At 32.1% G+C, this 17,529-nt stretch overlaps 1 protein-coding gene across 11 annotated transcripts in view; it reads right to left on the bottom strand.

Annotated features, from left to right (window-relative positions):
* Positions 1-441: 441 nt before the first annotated feature.
* Piezo (piezo type mechanosensitive ion channel component) overlaps positions 442-17,529 on the bottom strand; it is a 149,801-nt gene continuing 132,713 nt past the window's right edge. For all 11 annotated transcript variants that reach the window (XM_067768129.1, XM_067768118.1, XM_067768123.1 and 8 more), the window contains 12 exons: positions 16,833-16,968; positions 16,484-16,764; positions 16,334-16,405; positions 13,242-13,604; positions 13,021-13,165; positions 10,334-10,713; positions 9,490-10,249; positions 9,369-9,423; positions 9,008-9,206; positions 6,221-6,362; positions 2,782-6,134; positions 442-2,671 (listed from right to left, as the gene is read on the bottom strand). In XM_067768129.1, the coding sequence (XP_067624230.1) occupies positions 5,964-6,134; positions 6,221-6,362; positions 9,008-9,206; positions 9,369-9,423; positions 9,490-10,249; positions 10,334-10,713; positions 13,021-13,165; positions 13,242-13,604; positions 16,334-16,405; positions 16,484-16,764; positions 16,833-16,968 (2,704 nt within the window). In that variant the 3' untranslated portion in view covers positions 442-2,671; positions 2,782-5,963. The remainder of the gene's footprint in view (positions 2,672-2,781; positions 6,135-6,220; positions 6,363-9,007; positions 9,207-9,368; positions 9,424-9,489; positions 10,250-10,333; positions 10,714-13,020; positions 13,166-13,241; positions 13,605-16,333; positions 16,406-16,483; positions 16,765-16,832; positions 16,969-17,529) is intronic.

Raw genomic sequence — 17,529 nt, 5'->3', positions numbered from 1 at the left:
CAGAAGCTGTTACTCACACATGCACACGCATATAGCTAGAAGAAAAATATAAACTATAGATATACATGTATATGCCTAAATAACCATGTATAAGATACAACTGTTCCAGCAGGTATGTTCGTGAAAAGTCTAGACCTTAGGAGAAATAGGTGAACGAGGCTAACTGAGAGTATAAAAGCAGCGCGGTGCAAGTGATAATCAGTTAGTCTGATTTAAACACGCTATTAGTGAAGTGCGCGATATTTGTAATTGTGAAATACTACTCCCAAAGTAGTCTAAATAAAGAAAGTTTTGCTACACTAAATATTTGAGTTATTTATTCGACAGTTCAGAGATTCGAACGTTAGCAGAAGCTGCAAAATAGTCAGGAATTTCCCAAAACAGTGAACAGCGTAAAATGATTGCAGCTGACGTTAAAAGCAAATTTATAAAAGAAAACGCTTTCTTGTATATATATTTTACACATACATACTCACGTATAATGTTAGTTTTTTTATTCATTCATATTTTAATGATAATTTCAAAAATACAATAAAAATCTTTCTTTATATGCTAAATAATTTTTGTTGCAGTTGTTTTGTTATATAATATTTTTGCACATTAGACACTTATGTAATAAATTCAGATTAGTACACGTAAATATTGTATGAAACTAGGTACATTATTTTGTTGATTTGTTTAAGTTGTAGTTTTATATTAAAATGGCATTAAGTAATTAATGCTGTTGCTTTTATTTATGTCTCTTTAGTTTTTATTATTAAATGTTTTTATTTACTCTATACTTAATTTTCTTAATTTTAATTTATTAAGTTTTCCTATTTGTTTTAGTTGTAGTACAAAAAGTTATTTTTATTTTAATAAACTCTATAACTTAGTATAAATTTGCAAAATATTTTCACTTAAGCTTGACGACCATATGTCAGTAGCGTAAAAAAACTATTAACATGAATTCTCATTTATGTTGTACAATTTTTACTTTGGTCGGTAACATGTCTGTACACTTGCGATCACGAAAATAGTAGCAACAATGATTAACAATATTTATTAGTTATTTTGTTCTTTTATTTTTCGTTATTAACTATAGAAAAACTTTAATGAAATGTAAGCTCAGTTTGTAAATTTCCAAAACGTTTTCGAAAAGAATTCGAAAAATCTAGAAGTTTTCTAATACCTTCTGAAAATTTAAAATTCTTACTAAGAATTTTCAAAATTTGTTTCGAGTATGCAGTTTTGGTCTACATAGTAGGTTTCGTTGTACAATTCTTTCAATTTGTGTTAAAATTTTGATTTATTTTCAGGGTAAAGAGGGCGTGGTTGGCCATGTTTTTCTTACTTCAATGATACAATTTTTTTCTATTGAAGCTAACATAACAGGTAGAGAATTTGCAGAAAACATCTTTCCATTCATTTGAAGTTCTGTTTTTCGAACTCGCATAAAACCTGATATAGTATTGTGGCGAATATTAGCATTTCGGTTCATCTCTATGCTGCTACTAAATAAATGCACAACTACAGTAAAGCAGACAGCCACACTTATGTACATGTAGACATCAAAGCAAGCAGCCACACATAAATGTAAACAGCGAAGCCAGCAGCAAACGTAATATTTCACATACATACATGTCGGCAGTTGCTAGGAGCAGAAGTTATTACTCATATACACAGGAATATAACAAGAAGAGAAAATTGAATACCAGATACATAAAGAGAAATAAATAAACGGCTGTTTGAGAAGGTTGTTTGTAAAAAGTCTAGACTTTAGTGCAAATGGGCGAACGAGGTAACCGAGAGTATAAAAGCAGCGCAAGCTGAGGAATAATTAATCAGTTTGGTTTCAATACGCTATAAGTGAATACGCGGGTATTGTAATTGTGAAGTACTATTACGACAGTAGAGTTCTAAATAAAGAACATTTTGCTATACTGAATATTGAAATTATTTATTCGACAGTTCCAACTATAACAGAAAGTACAGAATAATCATGACTTTCCTAAAATTCGTTAAAGCATAATTAAACATATAAAAAAGTTTATATCATTCAAATGAGGAAAATGGCGAATCAAGCTCCCGTTTTTACTTGTTATGAATTTGATATACGTCGACTTAAAATAAAATTGAGATAGATTAATTTCGAAAACCCTTTGGAAGAAATTTGGAAAGAAACTACATTTTTTGCTTACAGCTCATTCTCTTTAAAAAATTTGTTTTATCCAAAAAGAAAATAATAATTGTTCCGTACAGAGTTAGCGGTAACATATTTGTTCCCATTTTCATTGGAAAGTTTGTAGTTTTTTTTTGCTTACAAAAATGTTTCAAAAACATACACCAAGTCCAGAATATAAAGAAAATAAAACTGAGATGTGCAGCAAAATTTAAGTGCAAAACTTTAACTGTAATTTAAACTCGTACTGAAAACCCCGTCATTCTAAATTTAGGCCTAATCGGACCATAGACATACATTTTCTACATTACCTGATTTGTGCGCCACTTAACGGAATAATTTTCTTTCATTGCATTGCAATTGGGTACTGAATAACAAGATAAGCCAAATTCGGATTTTCCGTGCGCAACCTAGCGGAAAAGATTTTCTTAATTGTTGTCGGCTTCAGAATTGAGGGAAGACGCATTGTCAATTTTAAATCTTTTTTAAAGTTAGGCTCGTGCTACCTACCTACCGTAACTTTTGAATTAAGTAGAATTAACAAGTCTCCAAAAAAGTGGGATAAATGTTTTCATTTCTTGATTGATTTAATTGAAAAAGAAGAAACTTGAAGTCCCTACCTACCGTAACTTTTGAATTAAGTAGAATTAACAAGTCTCCAAAAAAGTGGGATAAATGTTTTCATTTCTTGATTGATTTAATTGAAAAAGAAGAAACTTGAAGTCCTCATTTCTATACAACTTTTGATTTCCGTTGTCATAATAAAATATAATATTGACGCACTAGTGAAATATCACCCTATCTGGGCTGCCAAAGCGAAACCAATGAAGCGTTTGAAGAAACCCTCATCTCAATTTGTTTCTTAAAAAATTCTCTATCTTACAATTCCCTATCCAAGAATTTTTTTAATAAACATTTCATCTCAGCTTAAAATATATGAATTTTTACTGATATCGGAAATTTTTGAAACAAAGCGGAGTTGGTATGGTACGTTTTTCAAAAACTTGCTGAGATAGAACTTTTTAGAAGCTGCATCCGAGATGGGATATGAGAAATTTTTTAAATATTTCCAGGCCGAAGTATTTATTTATGCATGTTAAAGGAAACGCTGACAAAAAAGCAACAAAAACAAAACGTAATAATTGTTTTTGTAAATTTTTTTTTGTCAGCATTTACTACTACTACTCTGAAATGCAAAGACCAAGTTAGCAATAGATCTATAAATTAAAAAAAAAAAAATAAAATAACAATTGACCGTAAAACTTGATTGTAAACATTTTCCCAGTGATTTGAATTTTTATTTTTTTTTGAATTTTCGTTGTTGTTGTTGTTGTAGCAGTGCTTCGCCTCATCCAATAGGTGCGACCAATCACAAATTGTCATCAATGTCCTCTAACGGGAGTCCAAGGAATCTTGCAGTTTCAACAGTTTTCGTTCGCACAAACTTATGTGAAATATTTAAAAGTTTGCTGTGAATATCCCCATTATATTTAAGCAAACATTATAAGGAAATTTTAAGCGAAAACCAATTTTTTCGACCGCGATTTATATTTATTGATACAATTAAATAAAACTGTTATAATCACAAATTAAAAGCTCAAAAGTAAAAGAATTGTGCCAAACTTGAGAAATGTTTGAAAATTTACGGTGCTGAAACGCATTAAGCAAAATAACCTACTTTTAGTATTAGACCTTTTTTTTTTGTTTTTAAACGGCCTTGTGCTCAAAATTTTATTCTTTTTCATATGTTTTAGCTTAACACTGTCTTAATTGTTTAATTAGTATTTAGTATTATTTATGTTACGGCTTTCATTTATACGTTTTGCTTTTTTTTTGTATTTCTATCAAAACATTTAGAAAACTAAAAACATAAATTCAGTACAAAATGCTAAAGATCCCTGAATATGACTTCTTAACGTTATTTAACAATTATATTTATTATATAAATTAAATTTAAATTACTACTATTAATTTTTGTTTGTTTAACTTAGTTTTTGGTGTACACATTAGTGTACGACTGTTTTAAATAGTAGTACAATTCTTTTGCTAAAGATGTTTTTCGTTTCAATATTTTTTTATTAGTTTTGCAAAAATTAAAAGCCAATCTACATATACATATATACAAACATTCGAACAAGAAAAGATATAGTTGCTTTTTACTTACAATTATAAATGAACAAAAACAAAAACCCCTCCACTATTACGATTTAGTAATTTAAGATTTTTTTGTTTTGTGTTTAAATTTTTTTTTGTAATAAAAAATAGTGTACAACATTATTCAACGGCAGTTCTTTTAAGGGGCCTTCATGTGTTTTATATGTGTGTATTTATCACATACACATACAACAAAGTTGAACGCGTAATAAATTTCAAATATCTTCCTGAAAATACTAAAAAATTTTAAATCAACTGCTAAGTGGATTATCACTATATGCTGCCTGACCTTTTAAAATTACCCATCTCAGAAAATATTTGATTAAAGCTCTATTTCAAATTTTCTTTCAAAAACGTCCTATCTCAGCATTCGGTTGAAGAACGCCCTATATCGAAATTTTTTCCACAAACGCCCTAGCTAATGGCAAAACGCATTAAATTTCAGCTTGGATAGGGCGTTTTTGAAAACGATTCCGAGGCAGGGTGTTATACAGCAGAATTCTGAAATATAGCATTTTTGAAACAAATTTGTTAACCAAAAGTTCTTTGAGATCGGGCGTTTTCGAAAAGGTAGCCGAGATAATGTGATTTTCCACTCAGCAGTCGATATATGAAATTCTAGTTATTTTAACACGTTGTTTGCCAGCAGATAATGTTATATGAAAGGCACGCAAAATAATGCTTAAGATTAGAACAAAGTGAGCATATTGCATATAGGTCATTCCATGTAAAATCGATCAATATTTGAAAATGACTCCAAGCCTTGCTTTTTAAAGACGGATCTTTCTTAGAATTCGGCTAAAGAATGCCCTATTTTATAAACACGCAAGTCGTAGGCAAGTGCTTTAGTCCACAGAATTCTTCAAATCTATTCGTTTAGTTTTTGAATTTTCATTTCCGTGCCTGATTTTTAAGTTTCTGAGTTGGATTGTAAGTTTCTCTATATGAATTGCTTCGTTCTCAATTTAACCTATAGTTTAACATGAGTAAAGGATAACTTCTGGAAACAAAAATTTAACTATAATGCAAGCTTTTTCCATGTTCAAGAACTTCATATGAATATGAAAGTTTTGCCTGAAATTCTTAAAAATTAAAAGGGACTGTTTTCAACTATGACCAATTTGGCATTGGATTACCTATTTAAACTGGTTTCTTACATTATAAGGAAAACATTTAACTAAGCAATTAACTTACAAGAAAACTCGGTTAATTATTGCAATACCCTCAGACATACAACGTGTTAAATTACTTGTAGCATTAAAAGTAAAAATTGGAGATGACAAAATTTTTAAGAGCTGAACATTTAATGCGGTCGGGGGGATAATATATCAATTATGTATGAAGGTAGGCGATAAATATGAGTATTGCTCATCGCTCTACTCTGTTTGCGATACCATTTCGTTGTAACATGTTTCACCGAAAAATTAAGAAACAAAAACTGTAGACAATTCTTTCTTTTTCTATAACAAACAGAATAGCGCGATAAATGTGGTAAAAAAAGAAAAATTTAATTACACTATTTGAATGTGCAGCGATAAATATGGATATGAAAATTTAAGACTTAATTAATTGTTAATTTCGTGTAGCGTTTTGTTTTTGAAGTGACAAAAACTATTCAGTGCGCTTAATCATTTACATTTGTTCGTTTTTATCTCGTTGGCCGTTGACTAACTCTACTACGTAACGATTCCGTGTCCGTTTCATCGTCGGCTTCCTCTTTCGGACGTGTCCACTTTATCATCGTCTCCGGTGATCGATATAGGAATATTAATTTGGCGAAGAGATCTTCCTCTAGAGCAAATTCAAGCGCTTCTCTTACCTGAAAAAGAGGGAATAATGTTTTTTATAGTATATACGTTTGTATTACAAGTATTTAAATAGTAATTTAAATTATATGGAACTTACCAAATATATATCAAGGCACAGTTGCAATACTCTATCCACATAAGGCATATCTTCGAACATAATTTTACGATTTTGTCCACCGATAAAGGACTTGAAGAAACGGGAAGCCACGATGACGAATGTTGTGTAGACGCCAAGAATGCTAGGAGAGAAGAATATATATTTATATATTTTAATGAGCTGATAGTTGAATGATTTTTTAAGGGTGAGGTACAGTTTTAGCAATGAAATTTATGTAAGAAAACTTTTTGCCGGCTCTATAAATGTTTTTTTTTTTTCATATTGGCGAATTTTTTTGTTTTGTGATGTACTTGGGAATGAAAAGTAAATCAAGAGATCCTCGAACAATTTTCTTACTTCAGAAGATTTTTGAAAGTATGAAACTTTTCTTTATTAAATAAATTCCATTATTAAAGAAAAATATTTGTATTTTGAAATTTTTCCCCTTTCATATTGAAGGTGCTCAAACGCACCGAAAAAATATTAGCTTTTTTTATGAGAAGCGTGTGTGAATTGACATTGTTTAACAAAAAATTCGCACAAATTTTCGAACTTCCTCGAACAATTTTCTTACTTCAGAAGATTTTTGAACCTCTCTGAAGTTGGCAAGACAACTTTTACGTAGAAAAAAAGTACCTATTGGGAAAATTGCCGTGAATTTGCCGTATTTTTTCCGTGAAACAAAAAAATTTGCCGTGGCCATATTTTAGAAAATACAGGGTGGCACGCCAACTTCACGTGAAGTTAGCATGCCACCCTCAGAAAACCACCTTAGAGACCAGGTAGGAAAATAATTCTTGCACACGGATTTGCCGTAAATTTGCCGTAGATAAGTGGCATATTATATAATTTCGAAAAAATAAAATTTAACTTTTTTTATGGTGCACCGCCAACTTCACGTGAAGTTAACGTGCCACTTTTCGAAAACCACCTTAGACACCAGTTAGGAAAATAATTCTTGCACGTGAATTTGCCGTGGATTATCTGTGAAACAAAAAAATTTGCCGCGGCCATGTTTTAGAATTCACGTGCAAGAATTATTTTCCTGACTGGTGTCTAAGGTGGTTTTCGAAAAGTGGCACGCTAACTTCACGTGAAGTTGGCGGTGCACCATAAAACAAATTTTAAATTTTTTTTTTCGAATTTATAAAATATGCCACTTATCTACGGCAAATTCGTGTGCAAGAATTATTTTCCTAGCTGGCCTCTAAGGTGGTTTTCTGAGGGTGGCACGCTAACTTCACGTGAAGTTGGCGGTGCACCATAAAAAAAATTTGAAAAAATTTTTTTTCGAATTTATAAAATATGCCACTAACTACGGCAAATTCGTGTGCAAGAATTATTTTCCTAGCTGGCCTCTAAGGTGGTTTTCTGAGGGTGGCACGCTAACTTCACGTGAAGTTGGCGGTGCAGCATGAAAAAAATTTTAAATATTTTTTTTCCAATTTATAAAATATGCCACTTATCTACGGCAAATTGACGGCAAATTCGTGTGCAAGTATTATTTTCCTAGCAGGCCTCTAAGGTCGTTTTCTGAGGGTGGCATACTAACTTCACGTGAAGTAGGCGGTGCAGCATAAAAAAAATTTGAAATTTTTTTTTCCAATTTATAAAATATGCCACTTATCTACGGCAAATTCGTGTGCAAGAATTGTTTTCCTAGCTGGCCTCTAAGGTGGTTTTCTGAGGGTGGCACGCTAACTTCACGTGAAGTTGGCGGTGCACCATAAAAAAAGTTAAATTTTATTTTTTCTAAATTTTATAATATGCCACTTATCTACGGCAAATTTACGGCAAATTCGTGTGCAAGAATTATTTTTCTAGCTGGTCTCTAAGGTGGTTTTCTGAGGGTGGCACGCTAACTTCACGTGAAGTTGGCGTGCTACCCTGTATTTTCTAAAATATGGCCACGGCAAATTTTTTTGTTTCACGGATAAATTACGGCAAATTCACGGCAATTTTCCCAATAGGTAATTTTTTTCCACGTAAAAGTTGTCTTGCCAACTTCAGAGAGGTGATTTTTGAAAGTATGAAACTTTTCTTTATTAAATAAATTTCATTATTAAAGAAAAATATTTGTATTTTGTAATTTTTCCCCTTTCATATTAAAGATGCTCAAACGCACCGAAAAATATTTGCTTTTTTTATGAGAAGTGTGTGTGAATTGACATTGTTTAACAAAAAATTCGCACAAATTTTCGAACTTCCTCGAATAATTTTCTAACTTCAGAAGATTTTTGAAAGTATGAAACTTTTCTTTATTAAATAAATTTCATTATTAAAGAAAAATATTTGTATTTTGAAATTTTTCCCCTTTCATATTGAAGATGCTCAAATGCACCGAAAAAAAATAATTGTTTTTTTTATGAGAAGTGTGTGTGAATTGACATTGTTTAACAAAAAATTCTCACAAATTTTCGAACTTCGAATTATGGTAGTTTTTTTCTTAAATAGTTTTTAATGTTAGATATTTCTTCGTAAGGTATGCTATTTCAATTCAATAAATTAATTGCATTTTGAAAGTTTTTCGAACTTACAACAAAGTGTTAAAAATATTCTTGCTTTAGATAAACCTTTTCTAATCTTACGAAGTTTCAAATTTTAGTATGTACATCGCCACAAATACAGAAATAAAAAAAAAGAATTAATAAAAATTAGGCAGAAGGAATGGTTGTAAACAATTGCTTAGTACTTCGAAAATAAATATTGATGATCCGAGCATTTTTTTGGCTTTCTCCCCTTTCAGCAAGTTTTATATTTATTTTTCCCCTTTTTTTAGCTACTTACCCGCCCTTGGTTATAAAGCTGAATGTAGATGGGAACTTTTTATCATTAAATGTATACGAAACAATGCCAGCATTACATTTATCCAAAGGCAGCTTCGTCAAGACCTCTTTGTGGAAAGCATCATCGCAAAAGTCTGCAATTTCCCACCATATGCGCGCAGAAGAGCTAGTACGCATGCGTATGACAAGTGGGCGATACACTGAAAAGGTATAAACACATAAATAATTAAGATTTAAAAAATGTTTGTTGGCTTTAAAGTTCACCATTACAAACTGTTTTTGACTTTGAAAAATTTTAGAACATAAACTCATAATTCTATACTGCGTGTGTTATTGGGGGAAACATTCTCTGCAAAACTTACTTTGTCCATTCGACATCAGTTGGTGCACCATTTGCACATCACCAGAATTTAAAATCTGTAAACAAAGTAGCAACATTAAACATGAAAAATTAACAATGTAACCAAGTCAAATATGTATCACCTTAACAAATTTCGGCACTAAATCAGGTATAACAACTGCCTTTGTCGTCGCGGTGCCATTAGCCTCCAGCATACGAATCAAATCTTCCCGTCCATCAAATGTATCATTCATATTGAAATTAATTTCACTTGAAACTGTGCCCATTAAATTCTTATCTGGTGGTATGCGTGTAATTGAGTAGGCAAAACTGGCTACTATTGTGCCATTACTCTTCAAATCATCCAACAAACGATTACGATCTGGTGGTGATATACTCCATAGAGATGGTGAATTGGCAGGTAATTTTATCGCCGCGATATCTGAGGCATCATAACTACTTAAGAAAGTTATAGCTGCTCTATCCTTCACATACGTTGCTCTCATATCAGCATACATTGACTCATCAAAAACAATAATATTATCACGTGTATTCGTTTGATAAATGGGCGCATATGAACCGATACGTATCGATATGCTCACTTGTAATGGCGTATTCGATTGACCAACAGCATTGCCCAATGCAAAAATGCACAATGGACCCCAAAGTGCAATAACAATGGCAATAATGAATAAACCACCCATAAATAATTTACTATATATTGGTTTCTTTGTGGCGCGTATAGCAGGGAAATCAGTTTCCATTTGACGACTACACTTAATAAAATATATATCAGCAAATATATCTTCCATTTTAAGCCAATCAAATAGAGTCATTGTACTATCGGTACAAACCCAATCGAGTATTGTGCGGAGCTCGTATAAGAATGGTATGGCCATGTAACTAACAAAAACATACAATAAATAGTAAAACATTAAAGTTTTATATGAGAAAGAAATTATAAAATTGAAGTTCACTGCAACTTACACTTTAAACGAGATCATATTGACAAGCGAAAAGCTTTTGGTTAAAAAGTTGCCTAAAATCCGTTTTGGATAACCACATTTAATTTGATATGATGATAATAATATGTAAAAACATTTGATAATGTAGAATATAATTGGTGGTGCTAAGGAATAGAAGCTGCGCTCTGTCACCGCCGGCACAATGAAGAACATCCAAATGTGTATACCAATGACAGAGAAGAAATGGAATATTATTTTATGCAGCAGCGCCTTACGCAAATACAAAGCTCGATCGACAACAATTAAAATGAATTGTACCAACAACATAATTAGAAATGGTATCGGTACTTTATTTTCCTCTAAATAAGTTTGTACGCCACCAGCACTGTCCGATTGTTGTGACTGTGAAAGACAGAAACGATTTAGTAAAGAAATATAATATATAAGCATATATAAATTTGATTGAGTTCACACATGATATATCCAGATTAGGATGAGTTAAAAAATGGCTCCCTGAGGAAGGTGCGAAAAAGCATTGAAACACGTAGGAAAATTCTTTCATTTTGCATTAATTCCACCGACTCAAAAGAGTGGTGTGGGAGTGGGACAGAGTAAGATAGAGGAAATGGGAGAAAGATAGAAGATAGGGTAGAAGTTGAGAAAAAGAGCGATCAGAATGAAGAAAGTACCAATTTTCAAGTGTAGGCCAGCCAATTTCAAGCAGGAAAACTCCTGCCGAGTATTCCAGCAGCAGGTGTAAAACTGGTATGCTGTTGCTTTCAACGAACTGTTAAAATATGAGCCCTTAATGTTAAGTTCCTCCGTATCGCACTCGGCTTTGAGGATTAAAAAAAAACTATTCCTAGGGTTCTTGGTACAGCAAACATTGCCAAAATAGGCCTCAAACTATGTGAGTTATATGTCAAATTGATTCACAATTACTGCAATTAAAAACAGTTCTCACTTTCCAAAGAGGGGAATAGCGAGAAAGTGGGAGGGTGGCGTTTATAATAACTTTTCACAATCAATCTACGATACCAAATAATATTTGTCTTGGACAAATAGACTCAGAGTCAAAGAGGTTTATAAATCTTTTACGAGTGGAAAAATTTTCCACAATTTCTTTAAGACCCATATAGCTAACATCATTGGTTTAAGTCAAATAGAGCCAGAGTCATAACAACTAAAAAATAATTTAAAAGTAAATGTCCAGGGAGCCAGCATTTCGAACTAGAAGCTAGGTGTGAGGCAAATTTTACAAAAATCCAACTCGCCGTGCTGGCGGATTGAGTAGAAGATACATACATTTGAATATCTGAATATTGGAATATCCAAAAATGCGCCTTAAAATATTAATAAGATAATCCTAAAAAAGGATTTAGATGGACGAATTGCACAAGTACCAAGTAATAGTATAAAATAAAAAGTTTTATAATTGTTTTTGTTTTTATCGGTCTATTGATAAATGATTCAAGGTTCGATTCAAGCTAAAAGCCAGAACAATAATTTTTTTTCAATGATAGTTATTTTTAAATTTTTCTAAATTTTAAAAGTTTTATTTGGTTTTTGGAAAGTAACTTTAACTATATATCTTCATTAGCCGTGTTTTTTTTTTACACGCGTATACGTTTACGTTTGCGCGCTAAAAATACGCTTATCCTCGCTTAGATAATGCTTAGGAGACCCATCTAGCGGTAGTGGTTAAATAACTAGCTACATAACAGGGTGTATCTAAAATCGGAGACACAAACCTCTGGTGGCCAAAATGTATAACATATAACTGAATCGGTTGCGATGAATAGTGGATACACACAATTTTTCGAGGTGAAACATAGAATTAGTGTTGAGGTGAAACATAGACACATATTTGAGTTACATCTGAGCATAATGCGTATTGAAATTTAGTAGTACACATTTTATGCGCAGTAATTTCAGAGGTGTATTTAAAGTTTGACGCTTAGCAGTCCATATAAAGTTTAAGCGTAAACGTCTATAGATGTAAAAAAAAACACAGCTATTGACAACGTGAAGAGTCAGAGGAAAAAATTTATTTGATGCGATTATACTTGTATTAACTGTTCCTAGTGTTGTTACCGTGTCTGTTGTTACGCCTGTTATATTTATTACGTTACTGTCGTCTACTACTACATCGCATGCCAAACTAGAAATTTTTATTAATGAAATGTCTGCCTGTGAGTCTACTAGAAAGGAGCATATTTTGTGAGAATCGCTACAAGCGACTTCGGCGAAATCGGAAAAATTGATATTTAGACAATAGCCGTTTTTTTTTACACGCGTATACGTTTACGTTTGCACGTCAGAAAAAAAAAAAGGCTTATCCTCGCTTAGATAATGCTTAGGAGACCCATCTAGCGTCAAATACATTCCTAGGGCCCCATCTAGCGGCAAATAGCTACGCAGCATGTTTTACCGAAAAGCGGATACACAAACCTCTGTTGTATGGCTGTGTAAAACCTTTAGGTGAATCGGCTGCGATGAATAGTGGGCACACATCATTTTGTGAGGTGAAACATAGACACATATTTCAGTTGCATTTGAGTATAATGCGTATTGAAATTTAGTAGTACACATTTTATGCGCAGCAATTTCAGAGGTGTATTTAAACTTTGACGCTTAGCAGTCCATATAAAGTTTAAGCGTAAACGTCTATAGATGCAAAAAAAAAAAACACAGCTAATAATAACTTACCCCAAATGCTGTAAAACCAAATAGCAACACGAAAAAGTTAACAAAATCGCACAGGAACATTAACGCATATACATCCGTTGGCAAACGTGATTTTGATAATAAATTCGTAAAGAATTTACGCACCGATGACATATATTTCGCACGTCTATAAAAAAACGTTAAAGAATACAAATTTAATTATGAAATCAATTTCATATTTTTAAAATATTCTTTCTACGCACTTTAAATGCTTTATACGTCTTTTATATGTTTGTGAACTGTTGCTACCCAAGCTGTCTGACCCTGGTTTGTTTGGTTCAATCATGTCTTCAGCACCACCTTCTTTTCTATGATCACTGTCATTTTCGCTTTCTTTCTCTTGCCCTTCCTTAATGTTCGCATTGCCATTGGAATTCGCAGCAGTACCATTCGTGGTCGCATTAGTACTGCTAACACTTTCTTCTTCACTAACAGGTTTATCGATAATGCCTCTTCTCCTGGCGCTGTCAGATTCCATGAGGTCACTCGTTTTAGCTAATTGCTCTATACGAATTATTTTGGAATCTTCACCTGGTAACTCCGATTCATTTCCAATTTGATTTGTTCTATAAGCACAAATAAAAAGAAAAGAGTAGAGAGTGAAACTAATATAGCAATATGCATAACTTTATAAATGAATATTTATGTATGTAAAGTAAATGAAATGTTTAATGGTAAAAGTCTGTAATCCAACCTGTTATAAATCTAACGCCAAACATCTCAAAAAACACCATATGCGCCTACTAATTTGCAATATTTAGTTAGCTAACTAAATGTTCGATGACTGTCTAACTTTAGTTAATTAATTTTATTGCTCTTTTTCATATACAGCTGCGTAATATGAAAATCTTATCATTGCTTGCATTGCATAATTTTAGGCGCATGCATTTTCGGAGGCAAAAACTGAAAACATCTAAAGCCGCTTCACCAGCCTGAAACCGAAATGCTTGAACTGAATCGGTTAGGGTCTCAAATCTCTGCTCTTAAAATTTTAAACAATTTAAATACAGAGTTGCGGCGCCTACCATTATTATTTCATATATATTTGGAGGGGAAATCGGAAACAGCTTAAACAGCTCTATCGATTTTGGAATTTCGTTTAATTAAATTTTATTAAGTAGCCCTAGTCATTTAAAAATAAAATGCCAACGTAAAATGCCATATTGTAAAAAATTTACTTCTCTTTTCAGTATGATATGTACATATTCAGCTCAATTCTAAACGAAAATTCCGTGCGAGTTTTTCCCTTCTCCCATTCTTCGTATTCTAAATAAAAATTCCTTGTTAGTTTTTTCACTTCTCCCTTTCCTCCTATTCTGAACAATGTTCGAAAAAGAGGAAACCGGTTATGGGAGAAAAGTAGGTATTATGAATGTGAGGGAGAGGGAGATTTCTTTGCCATTTCATAGGAGTTTTTTCACTAGTTAAATTAAAGGGAATGCATCAAAATAGTTAAAGGAAATTCGTTCTTTTAAGAAAGAACACTTATTTGTACAAATTTGTGCTAAAATATGTATTTACATTCTACCACAATATTCTCACTGTTAATACAACAACAACAACAACCACAATATTCTTTATTTTAAGTCGAAAAGTATATCATAAGCAACGGAAGAGCTCTTTGTATATTTGATGCAGCCATCCAGAAATTGCGCAAGGATTTTTTAAGAAGGCTTAATTAGATTTTGTCATATGGCGAAAGGCGAACTCAACTCGACGTGGGCGCCAGAAAATTGCTTTGCAGAATGAAAGCAGGCAACTCCGGCGGATTTGTGTTATCCCGCCGTCTTCTTCTTATGCTCCTCTGTTGATGTTGCTGTGGCACCAATTCATTACTCATTTCAGTGAATACCACATGAAATGCAATAATGCGCATTGTTTATACCTTATTTCTTAATTTCAAACAATTTCGAAAATTCGAAATTCCTATTCCCCAATTTTTCTCCTCCCTAGGAGAAAAGAATTGGAGGAATTTTTCTGCGGGAATAAAAAAATCCGCGCGAATATTTAGAATTGGTCTGATTGTCAAAAATTGCATACATTTATTTTAGGGAACATGACATTTATCAACCATTCTTGGGTAAAATTTGGGTCGCAAAATCTGTCACCCGCTTTGCTACTGCTAGATCGTCAGGAATGTATAAAAGTTTATCTGCCTAAAAATATGCTATGCTAATATCCATTTAGATTACTTGAATTTAGTTTTAGAAATATTTGACTGGAAGTTGGACCCAGCAGGGTCAAAGTGTGCTGTAAAATGTGTAGCTTTTGCTGCGTGCTAAGAGAATTTACTAAATACTTTTTAAAATGTTCTACTTGTACATATAAATACTGTATGAAAGTGTATGAAGGTTATGTAGATTAACTTAGTTTAACTTTGTATATATTTTGACTTCTTTTCTTGAATCGAAAAAAAACACGTTTTCAATTAAGAAATAATAAATAATTTTGCATTAATTTGGTCTTTTCATACTTAACAAGTTTTCAAAACAAGTATAAGAAATTTACACAGGTGTTTTGAGTAGTAAGCAATAACTACTAAACGTACTAAAAGTAGTAAACAATAACTAGTAAACAAAAAATACCTTCTATAAATTTTAATGACATCATCAGCTTGAAAGACTTCAATATCTGTTGGTATACTATGAACTTCTGCTAATGAATTTTTAAATAAAAAGTTATTTTATAATTTACTTGTTCTATAATTAACTTTAAAACTTGCTTCAGAATTGTTCATAGTTTTCCATACCTCTTAAAATAAATAAATAATATACAAAATAATTACAATGTTGCACCAAAATAAAATGATATGTAAACTGCCGTAGTTAGGTAGGAGACAATAAACTTAATTTACTCTGTAATTAATTAGCGAGCTTTGCTCATATCGCTTTATACAATGGTTTTTGCAATTGATATTAGAGAAAAATTGTAAGTTTACAAACGGCGATGGTTACTAGGACATGTTTCTGAATTTCACTTCTTCATCAGCTAGCTTTTCGGGAGCTGAGCGTTGAACTCGAATCTCCAACATTCATATCAGTGCAAGCCTTTAGCTGCTAAGCCATATGAATGTCCCGTTGTTCGCTGTACAATTGGTCTCTAGGAGTTGCCTTTTTGTTTATATTCCTTTTGATCACCATGTAGGCACATACACTCTGTATGTAGTTTATTCCTAATGGTTAATTTACTCTTGTTAGAGATCCTAAATTTCTACTTCTGTTTTCGCTGATTTAATTTTTTCCCTTTTCGCTACTTACAGGTACGGCAGTATAATACTATAGTTAAAATAACTTACGTATTTACTGTCATGTGGCCAGGTGGCATTTTATATTCTGATTTCCATAGACCATGTGATTTTAATATAAATCTGCATAAGAAAATAAAAATACCGGAATTAGAGATGAGACAGTAGGAAAGCAAATGTAAATTTTGTTAGTTTACAAACCTGTGGAAGAACAATACCAAGAGCAACAACAAATCATAGCTAGCATAATGTGGGTTCAATTCAACGCCGAATATTTTTGCTGGTGATAATGGTTCATTTGGTAAATTAATATAATTGGCCCAGATTAATTTATATTGAAATATGCATTTAATCAATACAATCGCTTGTGTATAAGCAATAAGTGTGACCCAAAATGTTTTTGTAGGGCGCGGTAGCGAAAGCGTACCCCATAGGAATACCATTAGGGGGAGTGGCAAGGAAATTATGCTGGCATTAACAACCTGTTTGGTATAATATTGAAATCATATAAGTGAGTGTACAAAATTACAACCAAATGTGGATAAATTACCTGATTAATAAACACGACAAGATAGCAGACTATGTCCGTATTGGAGAGTATTGCATACCAAAGTGATATCAAAAATTCGATTATAATATTATGCTCACGAGCTGTGAAATCCTCTTCAAGCATGTCCAAACTGTGACTAAATAATAATAAATGATAAAAGAATTTTGTTAATTTTACTTGCTTATATAAAATTGAATAATTATTTAGATTGTTATATTTAAATAACAATGGAAAGGCTCATTGGCATTGGTGTACACGATTATGTAGATTGGAGTAAATTAAGATTAAAATATCGTAGTAATAGCAGTAATATTCAAAACAATGTAATATAATGATAATAATAAAATAAGAACAATACTTATTAGCAGTAACAACAAAAAATATATAATATTGAAAAGAATAATAACCATAATATTGACTTGATTTGATGAACTTGTTTGATGTTATCTAATTTAAAGTCACGTAACTATATTTAATTTCATTTGATGTAACTTGATCTGTATTGGCCTGAATCAGTTTATTATCATTTGAGCTGATTTGATGTGATCTAATGTTATGTGAAGTCATGAGATTTCATTTAATTTCCCATGACCTTGACTCAGTTTGAATAAACCTATGGTTTAATTTATGTGATGTGATCTCATTCTATGTGATTTCATTTCATTTGATGCGATTTGTTCTCATTTGATTTGACTTG

This window comes from Eurosta solidaginis, chromosome 2 (assembly GCF_040869045.1).
Source record: "Eurosta solidaginis isolate ZX-2024a chromosome 2, ASM4086904v1, whole genome shotgun sequence".
In the NCBI taxonomy this organism is placed as follows: Eukaryota; Metazoa; Arthropoda; class Insecta; order Diptera; family Tephritidae; genus Eurosta; species Eurosta solidaginis.
Note: the sequence above shows the minus strand (reverse complement) of the source record. Positions and strands in the feature narration are given on the sequence as shown.